At 34.9% G+C, this 22,784-nt stretch overlaps 1 protein-coding gene and 1 pseudogene across 7 annotated transcripts in view; both read left to right on the top strand.

The window, feature by feature from the left end:
* The window catches only part of SPATA5 (spermatogenesis associated 5), a 351,344-nt gene that overhangs the window by 75,631 nt on the left and 252,929 nt on the right, over positions 1-22,784 (top strand). For all 7 annotated transcript variants that reach the window (XR_005373957.1, XM_038564717.1, XM_038564716.1 and 4 more), the window contains exons 12-13: positions 10,326-10,379; positions 11,922-12,001. Coding sequence is in view for 6 of the 7 variants with exons in the window: in XM_038564717.1 (XP_038420645.1) it covers positions 10,326-10,379; positions 11,922-12,001 (134 nt within the window). In the remaining variant the exon portion in view is untranslated. The remainder of the gene's footprint in view (positions 1-10,325; positions 10,380-11,921; positions 12,002-22,784) is intronic.
* Positions 16,534-22,125, top strand: LOC102153350 (annotated as a pseudogene).

Here is a 22,784-nt window from a genome sequence, read left to right as displayed (position 1 = left end):
AATGACAATAATATGAACTATAATAACAAAACTTTTAGCGTTTGGAATCTTAGAAGACTTAGATTTAAAAAGAGAAGAATACTTTCAGACTTTGAAGAAGTTTACTTAATAGAAATTTTATTGTTGGGTTGATTTAATTTTTTATTCATGGATTCCAGCTGAGAGATTAGTCATTTTCTCCTTCTTTTCAATCTCTTTTGAATAAAATTTAATTGAAGTCAAAATATTACAATTTCATGTCTATAATGCTTTAGAAAGTATTTGAAATGTTTTACGATTGCAACAGTTGTGTAACTCAGATTATTTCTAATGTTCCTTCTGTGTGTTCTATGTTCTCTGTTTCTGTACATGCTAAGCAAAAATGCATTTGATGAAAAAAAAATGCATTTGCTGGGCTCCTTGCTGCCTCTCAACTCATATTTAGTGAGAGAGACATTTGACTAAATCAGTGATATAATGAAGTTGGTAATATATAGAATCTTGATGATTAATTGTACGTGAGAAATGAGAAAGAAAGAAGTCAAAGGTGATTAAAATTTTCACTTTCAGTGACTGATAGATGGAAATGCCCTAACTCTTGGAAGAGTTAGCACATGAGGAAGAGAAGCAGATTAGAGGTGGGAGAGCAGATGCTAGAGTGGGATTTAGACATGTGGAATTTGAAATCCTGGAATAACATTGCAGATATATCCAAAAGACCATTTTAAGTATGAGTTTGGAGCTCATGAGAATGGTCATTTCTAGTGATGAAAGCATGGAAGTTGAAACCCAGCGTTTGCAGTTCTGTGTATTAGTAAAGGAGTTGGAGAGTGACTAGAGTGGTCGGCGATAATGTAAGGAATTTCTGTGGGCATGTCTACATTCACACAGCTCACTGGATTATATTTATCATGGTGTTGCTGTACAAATTCTGAAGTGTGTCATTTTTGTTTCCTGAGTAAATAAATTGTGGGGAATATTTGTGTTGTATTTTTTTGAGAGGTACAGCTTAAATTCTGTTCCTTCTCTGCTATTCCCTCTCACTTCTTAGGGTTTTTACTTGCCCAAGGCATTTCTTGCCTAATGCTTAATGTCTGTTTTCAGACCTTTTGAAATACTTTCCCGAATTGACCTTTGTATGTGCTGATGCTGTACTTCTTATTAATTTTCTAGATCCTTTACTCACATTACATATATGTAATTCTATCTCATGTGAGTTTAGGTTTTTATGAGTATATTCCATAACATTTAACCATAGTTAACACTTAGGTTAACTTGCCTTCCCTAGACACTTTAGAACTTATAAAAACCTGGTTTGAATTGTAATAGCCAAAAGCAACAGGCAGGTGTCAGACACGTTTAAAAAGCCCTTGGGAAGACTGGAAGAAACCCAGTACTGATTAAAGGGGCAAAATTGCCTTACAATTTTGCATGAGGCATAAATATTATATGAGTTTGTGACTGATAGAGTATAAAATCATGAAACAGTAAAAGATAAGTCAGATTTAGTTCTCAGTGGATTAATAGTACAACTGGACAAATATCTTTACATATATTTATGTTATTTTGTCAACTTGAACACTTGAAATCTTAATCATGGAAACATGAAAAATAACATTACTCCAAAATAAGCCTAGCTGTGGTACTTAATTTATTTTTTGTAGTTATTCTTGTGAGAAGTGAAGCACATTATCTGGGCAGGTAAAATGTGGCAGGACTAACATACCACAGTTACTTACTTGGTAAGTAAAATTGGAAAAAAAATAACCTTATCTAGTCCCATCAACCTTATCTATTCTATGGATTTATGTGTTACTTTTATAAAGAGTTAAACTTATGAGCAGATGTGGCACTCATAGCCCATACTATTCTTACCTAACCCTTATTATATTTTGATGTAAATGGCTTCTTGTTTATAATGAATATCAATTAAATTCTTATTTTCTTATTAACTCATGTTAGCAGCTATCTATTGAGAAGTACACTGTGCTTGTCACTTGTTCTGCTCCCACAAACACTTTTTTTTTTTTTTTAAAGATTTTATGTATTTATTCATGAGAGACACACAGAGAGAGAGAGAGAGAGAGAGAGAGACAGAGAGGCAGAGACCCAGGCAGAGGGAGAAGCAGGCTCCATGCAAGGAGCCTGATGCAGGACTCATCCCCGATGCTTCCCCCACTCCCCTCTAGGATCATGCCCTGGGCCCAAGGCAGGCACTACACCTGCTGAGCCACCCAGGGATCCCCTCCCACAAATACTTTTGAATTTGAATTGCTGCTACCTTGTGAAATCTTAAGGGCACACTTCCTTTTTATTTATTTATTTATTTTTTTATTTTTTATTTTTTTAGAAGAGCTTGGAGAAAATAGAAGACATAGTTTCTAGGAAGAATAGTAGTCTGGGAATCAAAATTCTACATTTTTATCATTTTCTGCCATTTAACCTTGCTAGGGCTTTTGGCATTTTGTTCAACTTCTTTGTGTTTTGTTTTCCTCAAGATTTAAGTGAAGGAAGTTAGTTTAAATGACCTCTAAAGCCCTTCCACTAATGACATTCTGAGTAGTTAACATAATGCTTATAGTCTAATCTGTTGCTTATCCTTTGTTCCTGTTGATTGCTAAACTTTTAGGGCATTTCTCCTAATCGTCAGATGTAATGGTTAAGAGAATTGTATGCCAGTTCTACCATTTATTAAGTTGTGTGACTTTGTGCAAATTAATAAAACTTTTTTCATTTCATGTTACTTTTCCAATAAAGTTATGATAATGAGTATCCATTTCAGAGAACTGAGTTGTAAGCGGTGGTGGATAATACATATGAAACCTTTAGCAAGATTTTATGAAATTAGTTGACACTAGTTACTACTTCCTTCTGTTTTTAAGAATTGGATATATATTTGGCCTCAAATGGAGCAAGAAAGTATACATGATAGCTTATGACTCCTTCTTAAGTTTTCTGTTAAAATAAAATGTAATATCTTTGAAACTGAATTTAATCTTTTGCAACAGTGATTTTTGGCCATTTGTACTTTAACCTCAAAATAGACCTTGCTTGGTTATGGTGTTGCCTTGACTTCCTATAGAATTCTGAACCCTTGTAACATATCAGTGTAGCTACTGGGTTGCATTTTGTAGGCCAGTCATCTAGGTTAGAATCATCAGCATGGGGTGCCTGAATGGCTCAGTAGGTTAAACATATGTCTTTGGCTCAGGTCATGACCCCAGGGTCCTGGGAACAAGTGCCGCATTGGCCTCCCTGCTTCTCAGGGAGGCTGCTTCTCCCTCTGACTCTGTCTCCCTCTTTCTGTTGCTCATGAATAAATAAATAAAATCTTAAAAAAAAAAAAAAAAAAGATTCATCCTCATGTTGTTTTCTGCAACATCGTATATTCTCTAAGGGCCCTACAGAAGTCTTTTTTATTACTGCTATGACCTGTTAGTAATACTTGAATTATTTCAACCCATATTTTCTTTATAGTGCAAAATTCTTAAGTTAGAGTGTCAATCTATTGTTGTTTTTTTTTTCTTTTTGTTTTTTGAAGAAAAACAACCTCCTTGTTTCTTATTTACAGTTTTCCTGTAGCCTACCTCTGTGTAGTAGAGGAAAGACCTTTACTGGTTGAGGTTATATGCCATATTTTCACATTTCAACAAAATTCCAAGTCTATTTGCCTGTATATTAGATATTTAAAACATTAATCATTCTGTTGTTAGTAGCAAAATATTGATATTGTATTCTCAGAGATCACAAAATGATCATAATCTTGTACTTTTCAACACTGATGTTCAAGTCATCTTTTTTAGATCATCTGTGGAAAATAATAATTGTTTCTCCAGATTCTCTAGTTACTTTCCTTCAGTTAAACCAGATAATTAGAAAGCGGTGTTTATGCATTGTGTATATTGCCTAAATATAAAGATATGTCTTCACTATATTACTCTCTGATGTCATGTTCTTGACTTTTATGGAGAGTTGCTGTAAGAATAATAACAATAATACAGGGTTGGCATGATAATAATTACCTTAGAAACAATAGTGACGCCAACATTTTTCTTTCTGATTATTATCAGGCCACACTTGCCTAATTAGTTACCCTAAATGGAATAACATCCTACATAAAAATTTCTCACCTTTTCCTCTACCCCCTCTGACCTTCTCTCCAACAAAAACCCATTTTCCTAATTATCTAAAGTTTGTTTTATTGAGTGGTCTCTGATTCTTGTTTTATCGTTAATTTTCTTAACTGCCATAGTCTCCTATGGGTAAAAGTGTGATTTATCATATTGCAGATGAATAGCACCTGCTTCATTTATTTGGCTTTATATATTATGAACTGGGAGACATTGTTTTGCACTGTAGTGCAGGACTAAAAATGATCATGCATGGTGAAGCTATACAAAAATGATAAATGGGAAAAATTACAACTGTTCTATAATCTTTAAAAATTTGGCAAAACATTAAAACTCTTACTCTTGGTTATAAATATATAAGGCAGTGCATTTTGGCTGCATAACAACAGCTTTCTTGCTGGTTTCCGTGCTTCCAAACTGTCTTCTTAGTGTGGCCATTCATTTACTTTAATAGTTTAATACTCCATTTTATGAGGACACTGCAATTTATTTATCTGTTTTTTTAATTGAAGTGTAATTGGCATACAATGTTATACTAGTTTCAAGTGTACAACATTGTTTCAACAATTCTTATATATTACTTAGTGCTCACCACAGTATGGTCACCATCTGTCACCATATATTGTTATTACAATATTAACTATATTCCGTGTGCTGTACTTTTTATCTCCATGGCTTTTTTTATAATTGGAATTTTATATCTCTAACTATTTCACCCATTTTTATATTAATGAGTTCCAGGTTTAGGATTTGTTTTTGGTTGTAAACAGTGCTTCTGTGATATACTTGTATATATCTCCTTTGGTGTATGTACAGGAGTTTCTCTATGGTATATATACCTAGAAGTTGCTGTCATTGAGCATGAACACCTTAAACATAACAAGATTTTTCTAAATGTCTTTTTAAAGTATCATCTTTTTCCTTAATGTTTTGATCAGTTTTCTTTTTCTTTTCTTTTTTTTTTAATCAGTTTTCTTAATACTTTTAATGTATAAGCTTTGTACTCACCAATCATGTTGTTAACATTTTTGATGATTTTTTATCTTGTTGACAGAAATGGACTATTTCAAACTGTGAGAGATTGATCTAGATCGGGGGTCAGCAAATTACACAGCCAAATCCAGCCTGCAGCTTGTTTTAATCTAACCTGTTAGTTAACTATGAATTTTACATTTTTAATGAGAAAAGAAGAAAAAAGAAAATTAAGTGACACAAGATGTATGTGTCCCATAGAGCCTAAAATATTTACTGTTTGGCTCTCTATATTTTGTCTTCTTGATTCCATAGTACTCGGGGAAATGCCTTCAAGTTTATTTATCTCACTGATGGCCGGAAGTATAAATATTGTTTCTTTTTTTCTTTTTTTCTTTTTTTTAAATTTTGTTCTCTAATTACGTAGTCTAACGTGTGTCATAGAAACAAGCTTGTAAAATTGATTTGGTATTAAGTCATTGCTATTTCTCCAAAATCTTTTAAAAAGTGAGAACATACTGCTTCAGTATAACTAATGTTTGTTTCATCCTTTGTCTTCATTGAAGTTAAATCTATTTGGGGTTGCATTATTTAAGAAATTAAGATAATTAAATCATTGGTGATGAGATTAGAGTCATGAAGTCTCTAGCATTTTTGGAGAAATGAGCTTAAAAACAATTTCATTGTGTAAACCTGATTGTTTGGAGACACTTTAGGTACTAATGACTAAAGAGTTGATATACTAATTATAAAGTATAGTCATCAAAGCACTGTCCCAAGCAAGTTTTCTTAAAGACATGTTTGCTTATCAGTGATTTAGGTGTTCGCTGGTTGTTGATAGATTTTAGTCAGAGATATAGAAGTACCTTAAATGTTAGGTGACGTTCTATAATATGTCGTAATTATGTTTTTAATACATCTGCCCCCTAATTAGCCATAAATACTAATATTTTAGGTTATGTGTAATCTGTTACTCTGAAATAATTTTGAAAAGATTTTTTATAAAGAAAAGAGGAAAACACATAAATGATGAGACTTTGTTAGGGAAACATAATTAACTTTGTTTAATGTTATATAAAATTTAATCATCATCTTAGATTAATAAAAGAGAAAAATGAAACTGTCTCATTACTTAAGGATTTGTGTTGATGCTATCAAATAACTCATCCTAAGTGAACATAACTAATGGTAGTAACCTTGGAGCAGCTGGATTTTGTCAGCCTGAATGTTGCGGTTCTCTTCCTATTCTTTTCTTATTCTTATCCTCGATGTCCACCCTGTTCTCTATGTGTTCTAATGTACTCATTTGTTACCATACTATCATATTTCAAAATTTTTGAAGCACCCATTGTGGAGGTAATATATAAAGATGGTATTAAAGATTGTCTCCTTTCCTTCAGGCATATGTATTTGTGTATCGAATCTTTTTTACCTGTCCCACTCTAATGTTTCCGTCTGTGGATCAAGGTGTTTGTGTTTTTTTTTTTTCTTTTTTTTGAACTTCTAAACTTTATAGAAAGTTTGCAAGAGTGGTCACAAATAATTTTTTTCCCTTAATGCATTTGAGAATAAGTTACCACTGTATTGCTCTATCACCCTGAATACTTTCATACCTATGAAAAGCACATCCTGTCATATAATCACAAATTAGAAAAGAACGTAATTATTATCGTTTAATTTTTGTCACTTGTCCCTATACTGTCCATAATCATGTGCTGTATTGGTCATGTCTCTTAGGTCTTCTTCAATTGGGAACAGTTCCTCACTCTTTCCTTTACTTTTGAACATTATAGGTCAGTTATTGTGTAAAATATCTCTCAATTTGTTTTTTTCTAATATTTACTCATGATTAGAATCAGATTTTCTCATAGAAATAATGCTTTGTTCTTCTCATTGCCTCCTATCAGGTGACACTTGATTTTATTTTTTATTTTTATTTTTTTTAAATTTTTATTTATTTAAATAGTCACACACAGAGAGAGAGAGAGGCAGAGACATAGGCAGAGGGAGAAGCAGGCTCCATGCACCAGGAGCCTGACATGGGATTCGATTCCGGGTCTCCAGGATCACGCCCCGGGCCAAAGGCAGGCGCTAAACCACTGCGCCACCCAGGGATCCCGACACTTGATTTTAAATGGTCCCGTTGCTAATAATGTTAACTTTTTTTTTTTTTTTTAATTAATTTTTTATTGGTGTTCAATTTACTAACATACAGAATAACCCCCAGTTAACTTTGATTGTGGTGGTATCTACTAGGCTTCTCCATTGTAAATTTACTCCATGAAGTTAATATTGCTTTGTGGGTAGTTACTTTATAAATATCCTGTTCCTTAACAAATGTCTCAATTAATTATATTCATTTATATCTTCATGGACTTGGAAATTCTTGTGCTATTCAATGCATCATCATTCATTTGCTAACATCTGTATTGATGCCTTAGTTGTATCAGCTTGGCATTCTTTCAACCTTGCTCTTGTGTGCTTTTGGCAGGTTTCCATCTCTCTGAGCACTTTCTTACTATCTATGCAGCAAGATTTCCAGACTCATTTTGTATGTTGCCTGTCCCAAGCCTTGAATCTACCATTTCTTTAAGAGGCCCTGTTGCCTTTAGTGGAGAATTTGGAAGCCAAGTTTTTAGAATTTAAGAATCAAGCTCTAGGTACTAGGTGTGCTTATTGTTACTGAAGTAGAGCTGTTCTCAGGTTCTCCCAGGAAACAGAGCTCAGGAATACACACACACAGGTACATATTTGTGCACACATTTTTATATTTATTTACCTAAATATATTGAAAATCTTGAATTTATACTGATAATTCTAATTTCAATTCTATACAGCAGAATTCATTCTCATTTTCTTTATTTATGTATTTATAACTCCTCTAATAGTGAGAAACCTGGCTACTATTATCCTTAATTATTTATTTGATCAGTCTTCCTACATATAATTCCCCTTTACTATCTCTGCTCCTTTTCTTCCAGAACAAACATGCTCATCTGTCAGGGTAATACCACCATCTTCCTTTCTCATCATTCCCCACCTCTTACTGCACCCTCCTCATCCCACTGACTTTAGCAAACTCTGCTGGGCTGCTCTTCCCCATGTGTACTTTTCTTACTCCAGAAAAGTGACACTCTGTTGCCTCACTACTTTCCTTATTCTGTTCTGCCCCTCCATGATCTTTCATGCTATGCACCTGCCCACTCCCTACCTTTCCATAAAGACACCTGTCTTACCCCACTGGAGCTGCAGTATTCTCTATAATATTGTACTGGGCTGCCTTCTCACATGGACATTTTTCTCAGTCTGCTTAGTATTAATACTCCATGCTGTTCTGCTCCCTTCTATGGGAACTCTCCATATCATTCCCTTGTCCAAACCTTGCAGGAATGCCCTCACTCCACTCAAACTGTGACACCTCGTGTTGAGCCACCCTTCCATTGGGGAAGTAAGTTCTCCTTACCTTTATTAATCTCTAATACCTCATGTTAGGTGGCTGCCACCACTACCCCTATGCCGATTTCCACTTCTCCATCTGTGTTCCTTTCAACCCCCCTCCAGCCAGAGGAGGTAACTCCTTTAGAACAAAATCTCAGAACTACCAACACTGTTAACCCTCAGGCAGAGCATCACACTGTGACAATGACAATGATCCTTTTCACCTCCAAAGTATCTATTCATTCAGCCTCTGGTCTGAATCTCCTTTCTGATAATCTGCCACTCAGCACCTCATACAGTTGATAGAAAATCTCTTTTCCCTTCTTGCGTCCAGGATGAAATCTCTTCTAGTAATATAATTCTATCAGTTTTTACTAACTAGCCATCAACAGGAAAATCCCTATAGAAGTGGCTGGTCTAGGGATCCCTGGGTGGCTCAGCGGTTTAGCGCCTGCCTTCACCTATGGTGTGGTCCTGGAGTCCCAGGATCGAGTCCCACATCGGGCTCCCTGCATGGAGCCTGCTTCTCCCTCTGCCTGTGTCTCTGCCTCTCTCTCTCTCTCTCTCTGTCTCTCATGAATAAATAAATAAAATCTTTAAAAAAAAGTGGCTGGTCTTCAAGTTATACACTGCATATCACTGCTGATTCAAAGATGTACTGTTTTTTGTTTGTTTTTAACATTTAACATTTTAGAATGTTAATATTTTTTCTTTAATATATAAAGTATATATTATGTGAAAAACAGTAGGCTTTTTTTATTGCTTACCTATCTACTTTCTCATGATACATAGTCATCACATGACAAAAGTCATGGGATATTTAAAAACAAAACGAGGTGCCTGTGTAGTTCATTCAGTTAAACATCTGGCCCTAGATTTCGGCTGCAATCATGATCTCAGGGTTGTGAGATTGAGCCCAGCGTTGGGCTCATGCACTGGATATGGAGCCTGCTTAAGATTCTTCCTCTCCATATCCCTCTGTCTCTGCCCTGCCCCCTAAAATAAAAAAATAAATAAAACCAAAAAACCCTATTGCCCTGAGTACTGTAACTATTCCCTTCAGATACTGGTATAGAGTTTGTTCTATATGCCAAATATCTTTCTCAACTGTGGGAACTTTTTCTCACTGTACTAATTTAAATTAACTGAGAAGAGCATATTTGGCCCTGCAGATTCATTCAGTCAGTATCTACGTATCCAAGTCAAGTGAGAGCAGAGAGCTCCAGAGTGGCATTTATAAAGGAAACACTCAAGGATCAGGTGGATCAGGTACCATGGATTACCTGATTTCCATTCCATTTTCTGGTATTATCAGGGAGTCATAAAAAGAATGGCTCTGAGTTCTTGTTTCTTGTCAGATGGGGATATTGATCTAGTGGACTGGGAGACAAAATGACATGTAAACCTACTCAGAACTGACCACTGATTAGACCTGGGAAAACATGGATGCGGTATCTCTTTATTAGTCTTCCAAATTAGGCTGTTCTATCTTCATTGCCTAGCTCCATGCCTGATATGTAGTAAAAATATGCATCAATAGGTAGACAGATGAAGAAGAAGTTAAATTATTATGTTGTTACAGCCTTTCCTTTGCATGGATGTGTAGTTTTTGGTATATAGAATGGCTTAAGTATTTAAGGCATAAATAACACCCAATGAAAATAAAGTTTTCTAAAGGAGCCAGTTTAATTAAGAGCAGATTTTTTTCCCCTCTTTTTCTTCATTTGTGGATTCATTTTCTCTTTCATAGACATACCTATCATTGCATTTATAAAGACATTGAACAGTTATTTTCTTTTTGTGCAGGGGCCTGAATTAATGAATAAATATGTTGGTGAATCTGAAAGAGCAGTTAGAGAGGTAAGATAATTATGCCTTGAAGTGGGACTCTGCATAGAGGAACTACCCTTCTGTCCTGTATGGTTTCCATTTTGTTTTGGGTTACAGATTCTGAAATTTCCAAATCAAATTCTAGTGGTATGTTTTTTCTTCAGGCAAATACTATTTTATTATTTAAAAATGTAACTTTGAACATCTACAGTACTTTGTTTTTGACTTTAAACATCTTCATACTACAGGCCTTTAGTTTCACCAAATAAAGATTTAACAACTGCCACCATTTCAGTAAAACAAACAAACAAACAAAAAAACAAAACACTTGTACTTACAAGGAATGCTTGATCTCAGAATGAAATTTAAACCCTTTAAATTCTGTAGTCCTTTAAATCAAATTAGCTTAGTATATGAAAGTTTTACTGTATCCTCCTTTTATAAATTATTTTACCTTTGCCTGGTTATTTAGACAATGCATCCCCCTCTTCTAAGATTTAAAGCCAGCACCTAATTAATAGGCCACTCATTCATATTGTGGGAGCTGCACAACTGATAAATTCATGCAAAATCAGGGCATTTGGAGTTGGGTAACTACAGCAATTTGACCACAAGTCTTGGCTTTCTTAAGCAGAGTTTGGCTTGTCTCACACAGACACCCTGTATTCTTACAGAAGCTAAGCGAGGACAAGAACACGCAAACAGCAATGGAATGAATGGTCTCCAATTGTGAATACCTGGGTACCAACCCAAGAGTATTAGAGATTGGAATACTCATTTTTTCATCTAAGAAAAAAATCCTAAGTTACTTTTTGACCTATTTTTTTTTTCTTTAAAATGTAGGCAATGGTAATTGTAGATAAGTGTAGGAAACAACAGCACCATTGATTAAAATAAGAAAAAGACAATGTTTATTAATATTAATGTTCCAATAACTGTTTTTTATTTTTATGTCATTATCCTTGTGACAAGAAAATGGGGGCCTACATTACAGATAACACACATTTGAATTTCTTTCTGCCTGTGCTGACTTTTTCTTTCCCTATGGCTACCACGCCAGTCCGTATTGATAGTCTGAATTCTGGTCTAATCAGTCTGTGTGCTTTCGGAGTTTGGTCATTTTTCTTGTCCTGGCTTTACATCAGCCATTACTTTCCCTCAAGATCTTCAGAGAAATGAGCAGTGGCTTTTGGGTTTATGGGTATTTTATATGCTCAGCTATAACTGATTTTACATGCTTATGGTTTTTCTTTAAAACGTGTTTATGATCGTTAATAATAGCTGTCATTTACTGAGCTCTTACTATTCCAGGCAATGTGCTAAATGCTTTGCATTCTTTTTTTTTACTCAGTTCTTAAAATAATCTTCTGAGGCAAAAATCTATCATTATCTCCATTTTCTAGATGTGGAAATTGAAGTTTAGAGAAGTAAAGTTACCCGCCTAATGTCATGATTGAGCTGGTTGACTTGTACATAATAGATTTAGTTTTTCACATAGTTCCAAACTAAAGCCAACTGCAGAATTTTCTGAGGTTTGCTGATCTTTAGCTAATGTGGAACTCTTTTCACCAGATCTTCCGAAAAGCAAGAGCGGTGTCGCCTTCCATTATTTTCTTTGATGAACTTGATGCCTTAGCAATTGAAAGGGGGAGGTAAGAAATATTTAAAAGAACTGCTATTAAATATCTACAGTTATATTATAAAGTAAATAGCATTTCTTACACACATTTTATTTATTAATACATTTGGCCTAAAAACATTTTTTAATTCATGTAGTTTTTTTCTCTTGTACTCAACTATTTCATGTTATCACTTTATAATACTTTTATATAAATATTTTTTAAACAGTGATATCCATTTGGGGCATTTGAATTAATTTCTATAGCTTATTACTTACAGAGACCCCTGGCACTATCAAACTTTGGGTTGTTATATATGTATGATAAAAACTGTAAACAAAATTCCATTAAGAATAATTATCCAATACAGTAAAACCAATTATATAATAAAAGGTGCTATTTTTATAGATTTTAGTATTCTCTAGATTAGATTGTTTCCTAAAATACAGTTATAGTAGAATAAAAATTAGTATTAATAGTTTTGTTCCTGAATCTTAAACAGTAAAGATTATTATTTACATAATTTTAAACAGATGTGTATATAGGTATACAGATGTAAATATATGTGTGTATGTATATGTATGCATACATTTGTGTGTGTGTATCAGAACTATTTACAAGTATGATTTTTTTTCTTCTACAAATGTTGGGATCCCTGGGTGGCTCAGCAGTTTAGTGCCTGCCTTTGGCCCAGGGCGGATCCTGGAGTCCCTGGATCAAGTCCCACGTCAGGCTCCCAGCATGGAGCCTGCTTCTCCCTCCTGTGTCTCTGCCTCTCTCTCTATGTTTATCAAAATAAAAAAAAAAAACAAAAACAAAACAAAACAAAAAAACCATAAATGTTTAGAGGTCCTTTTGAGGATTATACACTCAAGTACTTTATGTAGAGAATGTTAATTTGTGTGCTTTGTCCATACCTTCTTGATGTGTATATTGATTATAAAAGTTTTGCTGATGATAATTACAGTGATGGTAGAAGGCACATTAGAGACCCCAGTATTAAAATCTATAAGAGGCATTGGTGGTCTCTTCCTTCCTGGTATATAGCTCTCATCAGATGAAAATATAAACTGTCATTAGGAGACTATTACCAGGAAGTAGTCTGTCCTGCTTTTCACTCTACCCATTCGATATCCTGTAAATACCTACTAGTCTTTTTATTTTATGAGTTGAAGCATTTGGATGCTCTTATTACTTCCGAGGTAGGTGCCACAAAAGGCTACAAAGAGCCCAAGTTCACCTTAACTACAAGAGAAGAAAAAGAAGCCAGAGAAGTTTGCTGAAAGTAGTGTGACCTGCCACAATTACATAACATCAGAGACATTTTTGGAGCCTAAAAAGGAACAGGGTGGGATACATTGTTAAATATGAACCAGATGGGAGGTAGAATATGTAGCAGAGTTCTCATAAAATGCTTTTGAAATAAAATGGTGTGAAAAACCAGACAAGGCACTTGATAGGACTATCCTGTTTTTGCAGGTGATTTGGCTCAGTAGAAGTTTGCAAATATATTAGAGCTGCTAATGATTTGCAGCCTCCAGATATCATTTCCCCTAATAATTTTCATCATATTGTGGATTGCATACCTCCCTTCCTCAGTGGCTTGTTCAGACCAAGGTCAAATAAATTCCATGGTGTTTCCTTTGTATAGAAAATGTTTTGCTCAAAATTGTTGATAATTCAGATAACAATGAGGGGCTTCTCCGTGGCTCACTAAAGTGTCCAGCTTTTGATCTCAGCTCAAGTTTTCATCTCAGGATTGTGAGTTCAAGCTCCTGCTGTACATGGAGGCTACTTAGGAAGGAAGGAGGGAAGGAGGGAAGGAGGGAAGGAGGGAGGGAGGGAAGGAAGGAAGGAAGGAAGGAAGGAAGGAAGGAAGGAAGGAAGGAAACAGCTGAGCATGATAACAAACATAATGCTAATTGTCCGAAGTAGGGACTTCTGGTTGTACCAAAAGTAGATGTACTAAGATGTACTTAGATGTACTAAGTCTTTTTTTTTTTTTTTAAGATTTATTTATTTATTCATGATAGACAGAGAGAGAGAGAGGCAGAGACACAGGAGGAGGGAGAAGCAGGCTCCATGCCGGGAGCCCGACGTGGGACTCGATCCCGGGACTCCAGAATTGCGCCCTGGGCCAAAGGCAGGCGCTGAACCGCTGAGCCACCCAGGGATCCCGATGTACTAAGTCTTATGTAGATTTTTTTTTTTTTCATAGACATAAGAATCTCAAACATTGATACTCTTTTTTTCTCTCTCTCTCTCTTTTTTTTTTTGCGTGTGTGTGTGTGTGTGTGTGTGTGTGTGTGTGTAATGGGCCAACATTGCCTAGAAAGTGATTGTTTTATCTAATTAGAATACTGGCACCCAAAACTAAACATATAAAACCTCCACATGTATATTTTTGTTCTTCAGCTATTTGGACTATTCCTAGAAATTGAAAAACCAGCTATTGATAGATACCAAAAGTATAATATTTTCAAGATACTGAACCAATTTTATGCGTTGCTAAAGAAAGAGAAAACATAGAAAAATTAAGAATTCCATAAACTAGGAAGCATTTCTTCATAATGCTGGGCTATGGAATAGCTATTGATTTCATTTGTTCCATGTTTTTATGTTTTCTATGATAACATTCAGGTCAAACCCATATGACTAGTTCAAAAATGACATAAAATGGCATAAAAAGATTGTTTCTTCTTATCAAGATTTTAATTTCTAAACTTAAGATGTTAAAAAATTGAGCAGAAAATTATGGTATACTATAGTCCCTATTACCCTTATGTTAAATCAATTATTTGACTATTTAAAGTTAGTCAAAGTAGCCATGAAACTGAGTTTTGCAGCCAGCAAGCACATTATAAATAGAGCATTGATGAATTTTGTGCTTAGCTTTAGAAATAGTTGTGCTTTTGGAATGAAAGATTGTTCATGCTTATAAAAGTATCTAATTACAACCATTATTTTCTCCTCCTTCCTGTCCCATTTAAATTTCTTGGGGATTTGAAAAATAATTAAGCCTGATGTTTACTTCTTTTTTTCTGAATGCCATTTAAATTCTGGGTGTTCTGAATTCATATTATGAGTTGGAGAAAATGTTATAAGATTTCCTTTATGAAGTGTTTTAAAATATCTCCATAAGATTTGGGAAAACTGAAAGTACTGTTAAAGTAGTAGAGCTCTTTGAAAAATAGATATTATATCAGAGAGTAAAGCACTGAGGTAAGGAAGAGATTTGAACTATCCTGGGCTAATAATGATGTTAGGTAATATTCATTTAGTGCTTGTTATGTACTAGTAACTGTTTTAAGTGCTTTACATACAGGTAAAGAAAAAATTCAGAGAAAGGACCCTGCATTAATGCAAGGTAGGATACAATTGACAGTTGACTCCAGTACTCTGCCTCACCTCCCAACTAGCTTAAATATTTACCCTTTTGAAGTCATAGTGGGGAGGAGAGAGCAAGCTGGGCCATACATCATCAGTCAGTCTTGTCTTAAGCAGCAGTCCTCTCCTCAGAAGTGGAGACATATAGAGTCATATCGTATATTCTCTTAACCTAGTCTCCTCTGATGGAGGAAATGGCCACTGACTAACTTGGAGAGGACTAGAAGAACTTACTTGGTCTAGGACATTTTAGTTAGTCACAGGATTCCAAATCATCCTCTTTTCCTGACGTTGATGGCCTGGTAATGCCAAACCTCAAGCAGGATTAGAAGAGGTTCAAAACTAGGAACATGTCTCTGGAGCTAAAGAGGCTCATTTTATTTGTTTAATTAACTTCCAAATAATGTGACTCCCCTTGTTTGGACCTCATTCACTATGTTATGGTCTTTTTTTTAACTTGTAATTATCACAGCAGCCTCAGAAAGTGTGGGTCCTATTTTCATCTCCATTTTACTGATGAGAAAGCTTAGATATATAGATGCATCAATATCTTAGCTTAAGGTCATGTACATTAAAAGCAGAGCTGGGATTTGAATTTAGGTATTTTGACTCCAGAACAGATACTCTGAGCCACTTTTTTGACTTGAACCATACCAGATTCTAGGATTCCACATATAAGTGAGTGGTTAACTAACCTTTCAAGCTTGTAATTTATTGTGCATTTTCTCTGTGACTTACTTTAGTAATGACTCTAAGTGAGCTGTTGTGACATTCCTTTGCAGGCATTCATTTACTCACTTGTTCAGTAAATATTTATTGAATGCTTATTTTGCAACAGGCTTTATGTTGAAGGTAAAACAGTGAACAGGACCTAGGACATACCTTTGTTTATTCATTTGTAAATTGGAGATGATAGTAGTAACAAATTTTAGGTTGTTAGAATTAAATACTTATAAAGTGCTTGACACAGTGTCTGGCATTTTAGTAGTAACTGCTTACAAAACTTTAGTATTTATTATAATTTCTGCATATATATTCTACTAATAATAATTTCCATGTAAATAGAAATACAGTAATAGACATTGAAATAAATTCTGTCTCAACAGAGTTTACGTTCTAGTGGATGAAACAGAAACATTTGGGAAATTAGAAAAAGTATTCTACAGATGAGAGGCAACATGGCATTTCGTCAGTCTAAGATGCCTTTAGTTTTAAGACACATCATTATTATATGTACCATTACTGATGAAAAACGTAGCCTTAAACTGTGATTATGGTGCTGAGAAGTCATCAACTCCAAGAGACATCTTGATTTAAAAAATTTTAAATATGAAAAAAGTTTGTATCTTAGAAATAGAAGAAAGTGGGGTGCCTGGGCGTCACAGTCAGTTGAGCGTCTGATTTTTTGGTTTCAGCTCAGGTTATCATCTCGTGGGTCATGGGTTTGAGCCCTGTGTCTGACTCTGCACTCAACGTAGAATCTGCTTGAGATTATCTCTCTCTGTCCCTCCCCCCACCTCACCTGTGCACATGCGTGCTCACTCTATTCTCTCTCTCAAATAAATAAAATCTTTTAAAAAAGGAATAGAAGAAATGTAGTAGTGTTACTTGGGAGAAAGAAGATCTCTTTTGATTTATAAACACAGTGCTATTAAATATAAAAAATATTTGGAATATTGTTTTATGACTAGAATGTAAAATGATGATTAAATATATAGAAAAATGAAAAAGATTAAGTGCCCAGTTAAAAGCTGACTAAATGATAGCTTCTTGAGGTGTTGGGAATCTGTGATATTAACTACTTTGTTACTGCACTTAATCGTCAAGAATTAGTACTTGGAGTGGTTGGGGGAGAAAATAAGAAGTTCCAGCTTTCTTTGAAATTGAAGGTTTCAGGCTTAGCAGCATTCTGAAAAGAGCTCTGAATTTTAAAATAATGATCAGGAAATGGAATAGCCTCTTTTACATCAAATCCAGACTTCTGGTAAATTCAGTGAATTCACGACACTAAGAAGCACTGTAGAAGAAATTTTTGTGGGAATCATTTCTCTAAATGACACTTTCAAGGAGGCTTATACATTTTTCTAATGTGATATTTATGGTGGTTTTAAAATTTTCATAAAATCATAAAATTTTATGGTTGAAAAAGTTCTTAGAAGTCATCTAGTTTAACTTTTAGTCTTCAGAAGAACAGAAGCCCCTCGATATTAAGAGAAGGGGCACATAAGTCTTTTGTGGCCTGGACAAGACTAGAATTCATATCTTCTGATTCACTGCTCTTTGAACTGTACTCATGCTGCCTCTTAGACTATCAGGATTTGAGACAGAAAAAGTGTGTTTATGTTGTGGTAAAAATTCTCATGTATCTAAATATTTAGAGAATATTTTTTTATGTTTAAGAAACTCTAACAGTAACCACTTATTAAATACTTTTAACCACTGGTTTGTAAATCTGTATTTCAATTTACTAAATTAAATGCCTTGTTCCTGGTATGCAGATTTTCCTAATTTACTTAATTGCCTCAGATATAACATAGTTTTCACACTTGTAAACTCTTACTATTAAATGCTGAAGAAAAAAGCAAAGTGTTACACATTTTGCATTATAATAGTTCCATAAAGTATAGCAGAGTTTATGAATACTTTTTTTGCTTTGTGTTGTCTGTGCATTGTGGCTGAATACTATACCACAGATTAAAGCTATAACTTTCCTTGGAGAGGTCTGTTGCAGCGTTTATTAGAAATTGGAAATTTTTTGTTGTTGTTGTAGGACACATAGGTCTCGTAGCTGTCTTGTCTTTGAAATGAACATTTGCTTGTGTTTTACGTGCATTAAGAAAATTATCATAGGTAATGCTTGTGTTCAGAGTAGTATGTGTTTGGTTAGCCTTCTTTAGACTTCTTTTAGGTCTCTCCCAAGCATGAATACTGACTATGGGGGTGGGAGGTAGTTTTAAGAAACAAAGTCAGATGCCTACCATTTAGAACTTGATGACATTTAAAAATGTATACTAGAAAAAATTTAAATTGGATAGATGAGATGCCAGTCTATAATTTAGAAATCATATGAAGGGGCAAATGATGGGACATTTTATTTTATTGAAGAAGATGAAAGAAAATCATTTTTGTGAAAATATTAGTATTAAAGGATAAAATCATTTCAATCATTACTGTCACAGCAGTGAGATTTCCATAGGATACAAGTTGGCACACGTTTTCTATAATAGGCCAGTTAGCAAATATTTTTGTCTTTTTGGCCTATAGTCTCTATACAACTATTCATCTCTGCTGCTGTAGTGCAAAAGCAGCCATAGAGAATATGCAATCAAGTAAGAAAACAGTTGGCTGACTAGATTTAGCCTGTGGCTGTAGTTTACGAACCCATTTTAAGATATCATAAACATCCCCTCGGTCCATGGCACTGTATGACTTTTGAATAGGAATAATTTGGAAAAGGGGCTTGACTTATGAAGGGAAAAGAGAATTAATGTTTTAGGAAAGTCTAGCTTCAGTATTTTGTGCAGCTGAACATCTTTTTTCCATTGTTGTGTTGCCTATCTCTAGCAGATAATAAAGTTTTATAAAATCATTTCATTATGTTAGTGATTACACATTTGTTTTTAAGCTTTTTCTTGGAGTTGGTTTTGATTTCCTAGGATGTCAGTTTAATGGTTTTTGTTTCCTACTGCAGCTTTGAAAGTCAGCCAAGAATATTTCTCAGCCCATAAAACATTTTCACTATGCTATTCTCCAGCTAGCTCTCAATGATCTGTGGAAATAAAGGGCAAAGGCAGCATGGGTAATGGGAATCCAAAGAATTTCCTTCACCTAATCATCAACATTAACTATAGCCACCATTTCCTCCTATAACAAATAGCAAATTGGACAAGTAGGAGTTTCACTTCTTTCTGTTTAGAAGTGCCAGTTGGAGGTGTCAGTAATAAGTTTTTGAATATGAATATTTTTATTAAAAAAATAAGTTTACTTGGGTCCTATACAATACCAGCACAGAATACAGAATTTTAAAACTAGAAGGATCTCTCTCTCTCTCTCTCTCTAATATCTTCATGCTCTTGTCTCAGATGTCTAGATAGTGCTTAGCAAAGAAGCACCCACACATTTATTTTTTGAATATGTGAATGAAGGCTTATAGAAAACTAGAGATTAGGTTCACTTAGCTGGTTGTTAGTGGAGTCTAAGAAAACACTATATTTTGGTGTCCTTTATAAACCAGATTTCTTTTAAAATTAAACACTGAGACTGTCTTTCAGAATTTTCTCACTTGTCTTATGTTCATTGAAGCACCATCATCTTCATTATAAATTGTAAGCTTTGGAATACATTCACCTGTCAGAGTTCTAGAAAGAATTAAATGAAGTGCTAAGTGATACTTTTTTCAAAAAAATTGAAAGTTTTTATACACAGTAACTCTGAAAGTGGATCTGGACTCACAAAAATTTGTCAGTTGTGCTAAGGATACAGAATGACAGATACTCTTTATAATGTACCTGATAGCAATGTAATTAAATGGTTAACAAAGGATAGTAACAATAATGTAGATCATACTTTTTAAGTCAGTAAGAAGACATTTTGAAAAAGATTCTTGCCATCCTTGGTACACTAATTAATTCTTTAGAAGGGTCACTAAGTTACCCTCTACCCAAAAGGCCATTCAATAAGACTTGACTTATTGTAGTCACACTTGATCCAAGCATTTCTGTACCTGAGAACACAATCTTATAAGTGAATTATATTTGTCTCTTCTAGAAGGTTTTTCATTTTAAAAAAATTTAAATATCTGAGAAGTATAAAAGTATCCTTATCTGGAAATTTTAGCTATTCAAAATAAATCATTCCTTGACGACTCATAATAGCAGAGCCAAGCTGTTATTACATTTGCACAGCTAATACACGGTTAACACTAAAATGTAAAGAACTCTTCAGTACCAATGTATAGCAATCTCCTACTAATACATCTTACAGAAATAAAGTATCTTACTTTAGTTTATTAGGCTTACTGGTTTGGGCATGCCTAATAGTAATGAAGAGCCTTAGAGGGGGAGTTCTTATCTTAGTATTATGTTGGTGGTTTTCATAGCAAAATGAAGGAAATTTGATAACTGAATCTGGGTGTATGTACTAACATGTGCTGTACTAACTTCTGAAAATTGTCTATCATATGTCATGTTCATGCTTTGTGTCAGCAACCATTATATACCAGCGCACCCCTTATTAGTTTGTTAAGATAACTTAAAAAAGTTAGAGATATTTTTATTAAGACAATTATAACATTGATAATTACAATAATGATAATGCCTATAACTACTACTTGTTAGCATTTTCTTTGTGCTGAGTATTGTGCTAGATTCTTTATACATTTTATCTAATTTTGAGAAAGGTATGAGCCTACTCGTGTTTTGAAAGAATTGAGGTTCGAGAGTTTATGTACCTTTACCACAGATTACACACAAAAAAATAAAGTTGGCATTTGAACCTTAGCTTTTGAATATCAAAGCTCTTTTCCAAATTCAAGCAACCTTCCCAATGAGTAACCAGTAAAGGTTTTACTGGAATGATTTTTAAAATGTCTTATTATGGAGGTGAAATGGAGTGAAGGGCTGATGTCCTAACATTGCTGGCTTTGCCTTCCCCTGAGCATTACTAGCAGTGGCGTACTCAATTTATGAGAACAATGAGCAGAATTTCTCTGATGAGGCATAGAAGAATAAAGTGTGATTCTCACATTGGTTCCAGTTAATGAGGAACCTAATGAAGAACAAATGGAACCAAGTGTTTCTTCAACTTCAGACATCAGCGTGAAATCAAGCGATAAAGTTTGTCATCCTCAAATAAGTGAACAACTCAGGTTTTGCCCAAAACGTAGGTGTTGTAGTATACCAGTCCTTCTCTTGTCAGCCAGTTTGCCTCCAGTTAATAAAGTATATTGGGACACTTTGCAGAACTGGTGCCAACAATTTAATTTGGGTACTGATGACCCAGAAAATAGAGGTTTTTCTGAGTCTCCAGAAACATGCTTACTCTGAAATAAACCAAGAGTGTGGTGACAATGTAAAGATGATTCCTGAAACATCACCAGAGGCTAAATTGCAGTCATGTTTGAGGAAATGCAAGATGGTGGCCAAGGAAGCAAGGATTTGGAAAAGTTGTAAGAAGAGTGAGAGGGAGGGAGGACTTAATACAGTCAAAGTGGTAACAAGAAGGCATGTTGACAGCATGGTCAAGAATTGCTGTAAGAGCCAATCAATCCAACTGTGAATTCACGTTCCATTCCTGCTTCTGTTGAGACCTTTCTGCTGCAAGCCTCTCGTGTCAGGTGGTGTGTGGTCCATGGCAGACCTCTCCTGGCAGATACACAAGATTGGGTTCGCCTCCAGTTTCATGTAGGTCAGGCCTGGGTGCCTGACATTCCCAAAAGATGATCATTCTCTTCCTATTACCTGCCTGCACTTCCCATCCCGAGGCCTAGAAGATAATATGTTATACCTCAAATGTGCTAAGATAAATAAGAAGATGATGAAAAGATTAATTGTATTGGGGAAGAAAAGCGACCTCGTTTGAACACACCAACATCATTTAATTTGAATGGGCCATATCTTACTACAGAATACATGGTGGAGAACCCCGAGCTGCCACTGACTTGCATCCCAGTGATTGCTGCCTTCTGTCTTAGCCAGCCTCAGCATCACTTGATACCTTGAATACGGATGTGAGTGTCTGGATTCTGTACTTGAGGCTTGCCATGAAGTGACTGCTCCTCCTGCTTCAAGTATTTAGTTCTATAGAATATAATTTAGTTCTGTTTTAATTAATGGATTTTTTTTAAAGTTTTAGGTTTTCAGAAAAATTGAGCAGAAAGTACAGAGTTCTGAAATACTGCTCTACCCCCTTCCCCTACTATCAGCAGCCTGCACCAGAGTGGTACAATTGTTGAACCTACATTGACTTACCATTATCATTCAAAGCTCATAGTTTACAAAAGGGTTCACTTTGGTATGGGATAGTCTATGGACTTTGACAAGTATATAATGACCACTTATATCCACTATTCAGTGTCCTCAAAATAGCTTCCCTACTCTAAAATTTTCATATTCCATCTATTCAACACTCTCTTCCCTCCAACTCCTGACCACTCCATAGCTTTGCCTTTTCTAGATTGCCATACATTTGGACTCATGATAGCCTTGACTAATTTCACAACAGTATGCGTTTTAGATTCCTTTTCATGGCTTAATATTTCCACTTCTTAGTGATGAATGGTCCATTGCCCGCATGTACCTTAGTTTGTGTATTCATTCACGTATTAAGTCATCCAGGCTGCTTCCACCTTTTGGCAATTATGATAAAGCTGCTACAAACATTTATGTACAGGTTATTGTGCAGGCATACGTTTCAACTAATATAAATACTC

This window comes from Canis lupus, chromosome 19 (genome assembly GCF_011100685.1).
Source record: "Canis lupus familiaris isolate Mischka breed German Shepherd chromosome 19, alternate assembly UU_Cfam_GSD_1.0, whole genome shotgun sequence".
In the NCBI taxonomy this organism is placed as follows: Eukaryota; Metazoa; Chordata; class Mammalia; order Carnivora; family Canidae; genus Canis; species Canis lupus.
The sequence above is the reverse complement of the archived record's forward strand: the minus strand, read 5'-3'. Positions and strand labels throughout refer to the sequence as shown.